The sequence below is a fragment of the Anarrhichthys ocellatus genome, unplaced genomic scaffold (assembly GCF_004355925.1).
Source record: "Anarrhichthys ocellatus isolate YVR2014 unplaced genomic scaffold, GSC_Weel_1.0 scaffold78, whole genome shotgun sequence".
NCBI classification, from domain to species: domain Eukaryota; kingdom Metazoa; phylum Chordata; class Actinopteri; order Perciformes; family Anarhichadidae; genus Anarrhichthys; species Anarrhichthys ocellatus.
In genome coordinates, this window is record NW_022280108.1 from 1245312 (window position 1) to 1255927 (window position 10616).

A 10616-nucleotide genomic window follows, 5' to 3' on the forward strand; every position below is an offset into this window, starting at 1 on the left:
CGTGTGAGAGGTTTTTTTTGTTTTTTTGGAGGCACGGAGGGCTGTTTATTACGTCAAACCAAAACTGTATTTATTAAAATATTATATATATATATATAATATGTGAGTAAAATGTCACACTCATAAAAATAGGTCCACAATTTATTACATTACAAGCTTTATTTAAAATGTATATAAATGAAATGCAACAGTACATGATGTAATTACCATTACTCAAGTATTGTAGCCTATGTAAATAACTAGAATTCTACAATATATATATATATATATATATATATATATATATATATATATAATTTTAAATTATGGTCAAATCTAAAAGATATGTTAGTCACAATTTAAATGGAAATAACTACAATTCACATTTTGGATTACAACTGAATTGTAGATACTTTAGTTTCAAGATAACTTAATTATCTTCTTGCATTCCTCAAACAAAGTGTAATACTTTACCTGATACTGGAGTCAATGTGGCTTCCAGTCATATTCTGGATTTTAACAAATGAGTTTGCTTCATTTCAGAGGGGATATATATAGTAACTGATCATGTGACCTGTCTCAAAGGCTTTTAGCTGCAGCATTGAAGGTCTTGAATAACTGATGAAGAGCATGATGGTTTGAAATGTCTAGTATCAACGCAGAAGTGGAAGTCGGTCTGCTGTATTTTCAATTTTCCCCATTTGTCTGGTGACATGATGTCTGGAAAATATTTGGATGTCAGAACCTTTTCCTTCCCCTCTAAGACATAAAAGTCTATTTCAATAATTGACACATTTAAAGTCCCTCCACTCAAGAATGTGTGTTTCTTATTGTTTGACCGTCACTGTGCAGAATGTTTGTGCAGTAATACTGGAACAATTAGTCAATTTATTGTCTGAGAGAAAATAGTTTGACAGCAATTTTGCTTTTCAATAAACAGTTTATAAAGGTATACAAATGCTAAAAGTTAATGTGGTCATTTTTAATACATTTTAATGACACATAAAAACGTTTTCCTAATGCTGGACTTATTATTCCTACGCTGTTGCACTGCTACATTTACTTAATTGAATATAATTGACTTCTTACAACAACAGGGGGACATTAAAACAAACGTTGCATTTTTTTTTTGTTTCTTATTTTTTATTTTTTTATTTTATAAACTATAAGTACTAGACATCCTGATATACACTCCATACCAGTTGGTGGCGATAAAGCACCAATTCATTGTTTACCAACCGCGACTAAACCTCAAAAAAGAAGAAGAAGAAGAACAAACGTTGCATCTACTCGGACATTTTAGTCTGCGAAACCGGAAATGCGTGCGTCGTTGTTTTTATTCCCCCCCAACCAACATGAAGGAAGCGAACATGACTTTCCCGGTAAGTATGGGGGCTCTGCTTCAGGCGGACCTCCAGGAGGACGCCCAGTACCGGGACGACGGCTTGTGTGTCGTAGGTGTTTTCGGTAAAAGCAGCACGATGCAGCCCGGCCCGCAGAAGGAGACCATCCTCAACAACTTGGCGGACAAACACATCTTCTCGCTGTTCGACGACGGACCGGAGGACGGCAACATCCGGGCTTTCTACCACCAGGAGACTCGCGTGCTGTACCTGCTTCTCTCCTCCGTGTGCGACAGCCGGCAGCTGCTGCTGGCCTGCGAGTCTCTGAGCGCCGGCGCGGCCCACTCGGATGCGCACGACGTGTGGACGGGTCTGGACCGACAGCACTGCCTCCACCTGCTCTACCTGTTCTCCGTGTGCCACGTGCTCCTGCTCGTGCACCCGAACCAGACCTTCGACGTGACCCACGACCGTCTCTTCAGAGCGCTGGACGCCCTGCGGCAGAAGGTGCTGCCTCTGATCCGAGCTGCCATCAAAGACTGTCCGGTGTCCAAAGAGTGGAAGGTGAACTGTCGGCCGTGTCCTCCGCGTCTGCTCTTCGTGTTCCAGATGAACGGCTCTCTGAAGGTCTGTGGTTCTGTATAATGTTTAAATGACATGCTTATAAACAATGCCACTACTGCAGCTGTTACTGTTTGTGTTTCGTATGAATTTAACCGACACTACTTTTTGTTTGTTGTCCCAAAGGTCTCTGCAAACGGCTCAGAGTCTGGAGGAAACCCTGACAAGCCCAAAAAGCACTCCCCCAGGAGGCGGCTGCAGCACGCGCTGGAGGACCAGATTTACCGCATCTTCCGTAAAAGCAGAGTCCTGACCAACCAGAGCAGCAACTGCCTGTTCACCGTGCCCGCCAACCAGGCCTTTGTGTACGTGATCCCGGCGGCGGACGAGGACCCCGTGGGCTCCCTGCTCGGCCAGCTGCGGTCCAACTGCGCCCTGCTTGAACCGGACTCCACGCCGGTGGTGTCGGGGCCGAGGCGCTACCAGCAGATGCGGCGGTCGGCTCGGCAGCCCGGCTGCGGCGGAGACCCGGCCAGCGTGTTGATGGGCGGTCAGCTGGTGGACTGCAGCCTGAAGGAGTTCCTCTGGCAGCACGTCGAGCTGGTGCTGACCAAGAAAGGCTTCGACGACAGCGTCGGCCGCAACCCGCAGCCGTCGCACTTTGAGCTGCCGACCTACTCCAAGTGGGTCCAGGTGGCCTCGAAGCTCCACCAAGTCCTAGTCGGCGACGCGGAGGAAGAAATAGTGGAGCTGGCCTCCAAGGTGCAAGGCCAGCTGAAGGTGTTGGAGGGTTTTCTGGACGCTGACACAAAGTTCTCTGAGAACAGGTGTCAGAAAGCTCTGCCGCTGGCTCACAGCGCTTACCAGTCCAACCTCCCCCACAACTACACCACCACGGTGCACAAGAACCAGCTGGCGCAGGCTCTGCGGGTGTACAGCCAGCACGCCCGTGGCGTGGCCTTCCAGCGCTACGCTCTGCAGCTGCACGAGGACTGCTACAAGTTCTGGAGCAACGGCCACCAGCTGTGTGAGGAGCGCAGCCTGACCGACCAACACTGCGTCCACAAGTTCCACCTGCTGCCTCAGCCAGGTGAACTCTTTCTGCTACTTTGTATTCTGGATTTAGACCGAAATAATGAAGCATTAAATAATATTTATTTGTATTCAAAGGGAGTCAGGATAATAGAAATCAATAACGCAGACGCATGAAATCTGACTTCTCTGCAGGAGAGAAGACGGACATGGATCGCAACCCGCCCATCCTGAACCACAACAGCAGGGGGCGCTCCACCAGCTCCTGTAACTGTGGCAGGAAACAGGCTCCACGCGAGGATCCGTTTGACGTCCAGGCGGCTAATTATGACTTCTACCAGGTGAGGGCTACATTTACCTAATTAAATATTTACTTTTTCCGCTAAAGGATGAAATAGAGAAACACATTGAGTCGACAGTGGAACAGTATGTTGTATGTGTAACATGTTCTTCCTGATCAGCTGCTGGAGGAGAAATGTTGCGGGAAGCTGGAGCGGATCGAGTTCCCCGTGTTCCAGCCCAGCACCCCCGACCCGGCCCCGGCCTGCAACCAAGCTCAGGAACCCCCGAGCGAGGCGCCGGCGTTGGCGCCAGCGTTGGCGCCGGCGTTGGCGTCGGTGTCCGGCGAGGTGGAGCAGCTGAAGGAGCCGAGCACCGCCCAGAGCCACACGCCCGCGGACACCAGCCTCAGCCTGGCTCTCAGCCTGGGCCAGTCCACCGACAGTCTGGGGCCCTACGGGGACGGAGAAGGAACTGAAACACAAGTCCAGAAGAGGCCGAGCCTCGTGGACCGGCAGCCCTCCACTGTGGAGTACCTCCCGGGAATGATGCACTCTGGCTGCCCCAAAGGTCTGCTCCCAAAGTTCTCCAGCTGGTCGCTGGTCAAACTGGGCCCGGCCAAGTCCTACAACTGCCACACGGGTCTGGAACAGCCGGGCTTCCTACCCGGCTCCTCCTTCCTGTTGCCGTGGGACCTGGTGATCCGCTCTCGGTCAGAGGAGGACAACACGGGACTGACGGAGCCGTTGGACGGAGGCACCTCCTCGTGGCCGGCCCCCAACAAGACCCTGGTGGGGAAGCGGGGGAGCACCGGCGGGCTCGGCCGGAGCCGCAGGAGGGACGACGTGGCTCGCATCTTCGTGGGGTTCGAGTACGAGGACGTCCGGGGGAGACGCTTCATCAGCTGCGGGCCGGATAAGATCGTGAAGGTTCTGGGGCCGGGGGGCGCCAAAGACCCCGCCACCAGGGTGTTGAACACCGACATGCCGCTGTACATCCCGTCTCCCTCGCAGGGCCGCGGACTGAAGTCTCACTTCGCCCAGCTGACTCGCCTTTTTGTTGTGGTACCTGACGCCCCTCTGGAGGTGACTCTCAACCCACAGGTGAGTCCACTTCACTTCTACGACTTCTTTGTTATCTAAACTTCTAAAGTTTAGAGGTATTGTACCAGACAATAGAGAGACTAAGCCCCTCCCCTTCAGGTTGACCACCATGGCACCTTGTTTTGTTAAAGCTCATGGAGACAATTAAGTTACTTAAGATGCATCTTCTTTGAACGCACAGATATGAAACACATATTTTTAGATTGACTTACACGTCCCGAGGATTTCATTATCTCAGATATAAAGATCACAGTCATTAAAACTCTTTCTTCCATATTTTAATAAGAGACGTATGAGTGAAATAATTGTACTCTGCTGTGTTTCCAGGTGCAGCCCGGTCCTCCTCCCTGCCCAGTGTTCCACCCGGAGCAGACAGATTTGGTGTTGCCGCCTGACGGTTTTTGGGTTCTGCGGTTCCCTTATTCCTACTCGACGGATCGCGGCCCCTGTTACCCCCCCAAAGAGAACCAGCCCCTCAACAACCACAAGGTGCTGCGAGCCATCCTGAAGGCCACGACCGCTAATCCCCCGCCACCGTGAGCTCTGACAGTATGAAGAACTTCTTATTTATTTATAGGTCCTGATACGGGATGAGGAGGTGAACCCCAAAACCTCATCAGACCTCACCCAGACCTCATCAGGTTGCATTTCCTTTAAATGTGCTGACACATCTTTTACAACACAAGTCAAACAAAATCCACTTTCCTGCTCCCAGAGGAAGAAAACATCCAAACTTTAAAGTTTACATTTTTAGCTCAAGTTACTCTTGTTTATTTTTTTATTTTTCGTGTGAAATGCACGTTAAAGCGCTTACGTCATGGTTTTGTATAAAGCTCTGTGTACCTGGCACACTCGGACACCAAGCCAGCGTTCTTTAGGTTCATACACGTGGAAGAGCTCTTCATTCTGGAGCCGAAAACCTTTTTTTCCAGTTTGGACTTGTGGCTGAAACAAACAAACCGGCTTATTGTTGACGTACTGGAACAAATAAAGGTCAGCAGCACAGTGTGAACTAAAGAATTAAAGGCTGTGGACGAGTGTCTGAACTAATCTGTATTCTGCACCACTTTACTTTAAATCCCCCAAATATCATTTACCAGCAATACGTAAACATTTAATAAAGATCTATAACATGCTATAATATAGTCGTATGCAGATAAAAACACATAATAATGTATTTTTCAACCGTTATATCTTCTCCTGTGAGCAAGTGTAGACTGGTGTAAATAAACAAATAATGAATGAATATGTAGTTAAACACATCCTCAGAGAAGGTATAACACGTACTACTACGACTACTACTACTACTTAGCCAGACGTACCTGATACACTGGGGGCTGGAGAATGTAAATAAAATCAAGTGTTTGTCGTTCTTTGTCAGATGTTATTGTTTATTATCAGCATCATATAGTGCATAATACCTGTTGTCCACTAGATGATGTTGGACTCCTTCATCTTGGTTAAACCGCCTTGTCATCAATAGATGTAGAAAAACAACACTTTTAAAGTCTAAACCATTAGAGGTCACATGTTGGGTAACTACACAGAGTTCTCACATCAACACTTTACTGTCAAATTTAGGATTTAAACAAATGCTGAAAAGCAATAATCTGACTTTACATCAAACATTTGATTGACTCCAAAAATATTTACACTTGTAAGTGGTGTGCTGCTGTAATCTATCTCTGACGCATTGACAAAAATAAGCATTTCATAAAGAATATGTTTTGATATTAAACCCACCAGACTGCAACGGTAGGTTTAAGATGCAGCTCGTGATTTATGAATCATGTTCCTTCTTACTGGTACGTAAATGTAGGTAAAGTCAAAGGAACAAGGAACTCAATTAGTGATCTCTTACCTGCATAACACACACACACACTAAGCCTTCAGGAATGTGGCTAATAAGAATGAGGTTAATAACAAAGCCAAGACGACTGATACAAGGTCATAAAGTTAAACAACCAGTGGTCAAAATTTAAAGAAACATTCAATGTTTACTGAACATTGTTATGGTTAAAACGTGTTCACCGCCTCATTGTTTGCACACCATACACTTCCATTCATAATAGTAATACACGACTAACAGTGGCGTTTGTGATGTGATGAGGGTGAGCCTCAGTTTTCTCTATAATTTAAAACTTCAATCTTGGAAATTCTGTTTTTATTTTCCTTTTTTCTTTTTTTTTAACCTACATTGGCCCTAAAATGTCGGCGTAGAAAGGATTTGAAAAACTTCAGATGAAGTAAAAGCGATCAAAAGAGCCAGAAGTTTCAGTTGAAGTGACTTCCTGGAAGAGGTTAGCTTCTGATCAAATGAAAAACCCTCAGAGATGTAATTTTAGTTGAGCGTCAACAGGAGTTGAAGTGTTGATTGAGGTGGAAGTGTTGAAAGCAGTTGAAGTGTGTGTTTGTGATGCTGTAAGAGGAGTTTGAAAGATCAGATGAAACATAAGAGGTCTGAATCTCCGCTTCATATTACGCTTCATGTCAAACTGCTTTCAGCACTCGCACCACACTTCAACTGCTTTCACTGGTTACACTTCTTAAGATTTTATATTTTTACTCATAATTCAGCCCATATTTTAAAATAATATTTAACTTGATGTGTTTAAAGTCATCAAATGACACTTCAACTGACATCTGCTTTCAGTTTTTACACTTCAACTGACACCAATTCTTCACTTTAACTGATAGTCAGCCACTTCAACTCCTTTCAGAGTTTGAGCTTCAAAAGACTCTTCAACTTTACCCAGCTCTTGCTAATTTCAACTTAATAAAACATAAATGTAATTCAGGAGTTACTGCCTCATCAACTTCTTTCAATCGTAGTCTCAGGTTACTGTCACACATCAGCTTTATTTAATATATCTTTTTGTAATTTTCATAGACAGTCTCGGACCGATTTTATTTATTTATTTATTCGTTTACTTGTTTGTTTTAACGCTGACACCCAAGAAGTCCTAATGTCCTTGAGAGAACTACCTGGAAGCAGTAAATGGTTTGTGTAAAGCAACAACAACCATAAAAGGATCAAAACAAACCCACCTGTGGACAGGTACGAGGGGGGGGGCTGAGGAAGAAGAAGAGCCGGCCCACCTGCCGATTAGAGTTTACGCCTCGGCTTTTTCTTTCTTTCTGCGGCCTCTGAATACGACTGTGCCAAAGTTCATCGCTCACAACATCGGGGACAATAGAAAGAAAGAAGACACTGAACTAGACGTTCTCCAGCGAGCTTCGTCTTACAGATTGTTGTGCGACTCAGCTGAGACAAACACACACCTGAGACTATTCAACGCTGCAGCGGGGATGTGAGTACAATACAGTGATTTATAAATCAATGATTATTCAGAGCTACTGCAAATGTTCTCGGGCTCATTCAATGGTTCACTATGAAGTTAACTTTCAACCTTTATGTCTTTGTGTTGCAATCTGAAGGAGCAGTATTTTATTTAGACACCGTGTGTTTAGCTGAACATTTAGTTTTGTGGAATATTACAGTCATTAAATGTGAGTATTATATTGTTTTTGTGTTCTCTGCTGTACTTCAGTCGTCTTCAGAGGACAAATCTTGAAGTTTTTTTCATTGTTTCAGCAAATACACAGGACTGTACTTAAATACAGTTTTGAGGTACTGGGGTATTTAAATATTGTGAGGATTTCTACTACGTTCATTATCTTTTTCTAATTTAGCTCCTCTGTATTCAGGGTTACAAAAACTGTGACCAAATACAGTATTTTTCACACTGTCAAGTATTACATTGTGAGTATAGTACTAGTACTGGGACTAAAATAAGGCCGCACTATGAAAATACTCAGTTTCAAATAAATGTCCTGCATTGAAAACGTCATTAAAGGTGTTAAAAGAATACAAAATACTGTTATATATATTATATCATTAGATTATTAATGCTCATGCATTAATGTAAAAGAAGGATTTTACTTTTGTATTTGGTTTAGCTGGAGCTCATTTTGAAGTATTTACTAAAGATTATTTTCTCCATTAATCGATTGTTTGGTTTGTAGAAATAGTGAAAATAGTGAGAAATGTTCGTCACAATTACTCAGAGCCCAAAGTGACACCTTCACAATGTTTAAGTCCAAACATCAACATTATTACTAAAACATTAACATTACTAACAAACCATCAAATGTTTTGCATGAAAAATACCACTTCATTTTCTCAGTTGAATAATTGACAAACAAAGAAAGCATTGTATTTTATAAACTTCAGTTGTGTGTGCAAATATCTTCATTTGTAAAGTAACTAGTTATCAAATAAACATAGTGGAGTAAAATGTACAATATTTTCCTCTAAATTGTACTTGTAGATTGTTGAGATAGTTTAGTGGAAGTAGAAAGCAGCGTAATACTCATTACTTGAGTAAATGTACTTGGTTACATTCCACCACTGGATATAAATCTCTTTTTTATCAGTCCTTCTATTGGCGACGCCATACCGACACCTCAGAGGTCACCATCAGAGCAACATGGCGACCCGGAAGGCCGAGGTCCAGCGGAGGATCGTGTCCAAAGACGGCCACAACAACGTGCGCATCGACAACGTGGAGGGCATGGTGAAGCTGTACCTGCACGACATCTGGACCACCGTGGTGGACATGAAGTGGCGCTACAAGCTCACTCTGTTCGCCTCCACCTTCGTCATGACGTGGTTCATCTTCGGGGTCATTTTTTACTTCATCGGCATGGGCAACGGGGACTTCGAGCACGGTCTGAACGCCAACCACACGGCCTGCGTGGTCAACGTGGAGACCCTCACGGGGGCCTTCCTGTTCTCGCTGGAGTCGCAGACCACCATCGGTTACGGTTTCCGCTACATCTCGGAGGAGTGCCCGCTGGCCATCTTCACCCTGGTGGCCCAGCTCGTCATCACGGGCCTGGCGGAGATCTTCATCACGGGCGCCTTCCTGGCCAAGCTGGCCCGCCCCAAGAAACGGGCGGAGACCATCAAGTTCAGCCAGTCGGCGGTGGTGTGCCGGCGCCAGGGCAAGCTGTGTCTGATGGTGAGGGTGGCCAACATGAGGAAGAGCCTCCTGATCCAGTGCCAGCTGACGGGGAAGCTCCTCCACTCCAACGTGACGGAGGAAGGTGAGAAGACCCAGATCCACCAGAGCTCCGTGGACTTCTTCATGGACTCCAGCGGAGAGTGCCCCTTCCTCATCCTCCCGCTCACCTTCTACCACGTCCTGGACGAGCACAGCCCGCTGGCGGGACTCAACGCGGTGAACCTGCGGACGCGCGACTTCGAGATGCTGGTGACCCTCAACGCCACCATGGAGTCCACGGCCGCCACCTGCCAGAGCCGCACCTCCTACGTGCCCCAGGAGATCCTCTGGGGCTACGAGTTCAAGCCCGTGCTGTTCAGCACCACCGGCGGCCGCTACGTGGCGGATTTCAACTTCTTCGACAAGGTGCAAGGGAGCAACGACGCCGCCTTCCTCAGCAACAACACGGAGAAGCTCAAGCTGGAGGAGGACTTTAAGAAGGAATAGAGGAGGAATGTCATGGCTACGGTTTGTTAGTTTTCTTTCCAGTACAATTACGTATATTGCATTTTTATACAATTACGTGAGCAGTAGAATCTCCCTTTACACATTTACAACATCACAATCCATCCACCACAAACAATCCTACTTTTATAACAATATAACTTTGAATAACTTTAAATAGTTTTTGGTAAAATGGGTTCGTATTTATGTAGCAAATACATAACAATTGATAAGAGATGTGAGAAACTAGTCAAAGCAGGCTGCATACGTGTAGGACACAAACATCCACCTCTGGTCTTTATACGACTTATTAGAAGTGCAAAAAGTAATTATGGGGGAATGAAATAAGGCTGTACATGATGTGATTCATGGGAACAAATATAGATGGTGTGCTTGTTGTGCTTTTAGGATGGGCAGATATATGATGATGGTATAATAATACACTGGGTGGTACAAAAGAGGTTTTGTTTTGTTTTGTAAATAAAGATTTCTTCATAAAGTAAAAGTTCAAATTAAATGATTTTTTTTTTGCAAAAACAGAAATGTAATCAAGTACTGTACTTTAGTACAATTTTGACATACTTGTACGTGTAGTAAGTTTCTACTTCTAACTTTTCAGGTTATTCATTTGAAATATAAAAAAACTAATAAATTATGATTCATTATTAGAGATTAAAGCAATAAATAACATTAATGCACCAATAATTAAAATCCATCAATATAATAAATATTATTCTTTATTGAGACATTCTGCATAACGAGTACTTTTGCTTTTGTTACTTTAAATCAGTGATTGTTAAAGTGAGCAG

At 44.7% G+C, this 10616-nt stretch overlaps 2 protein-coding genes across 2 annotated transcripts; both read left to right on the forward strand.

Moving 5' to 3' along the window:
- Positions 1 to 496: 496 nt before the first annotated feature.
- Positions 497 to 5347, forward strand: smg8 (SMG8 nonsense mediated mRNA decay factor). Its single transcript, XM_031874200.1, has 5 exons — positions 497 to 1949; positions 2070 to 2973; positions 3111 to 3256; positions 3377 to 4297; positions 4625 to 5347. The coding sequence occupies exons 1-5, from the start codon at positions 1335 to 1337 to the stop codon at positions 4835 to 4837; spliced, it is 2799 nt and encodes a 932-aa protein (XP_031730060.1). The 5' UTR covers positions 497 to 1334; the 3' UTR covers positions 4838 to 5347.
- An 86-nt stretch (positions 5348 to 5433) lies between these two features.
- Positions 5434 to 10560, forward strand: kcnj15 (potassium inwardly rectifying channel subfamily J member 15). Its single transcript, XM_031874201.1, has 2 exons — positions 5434 to 7608; positions 8735 to 10560. The coding sequence occupies exon 2, from the start codon at positions 8788 to 8790 to the stop codon at positions 9808 to 9810; it is 1023 nt and encodes a 340-aa protein (XP_031730061.1). The 5' UTR covers positions 5434 to 7608; positions 8735 to 8787; the 3' UTR covers positions 9811 to 10560.
- Positions 10561 to 10616: the final 56 nt, after the last annotated feature.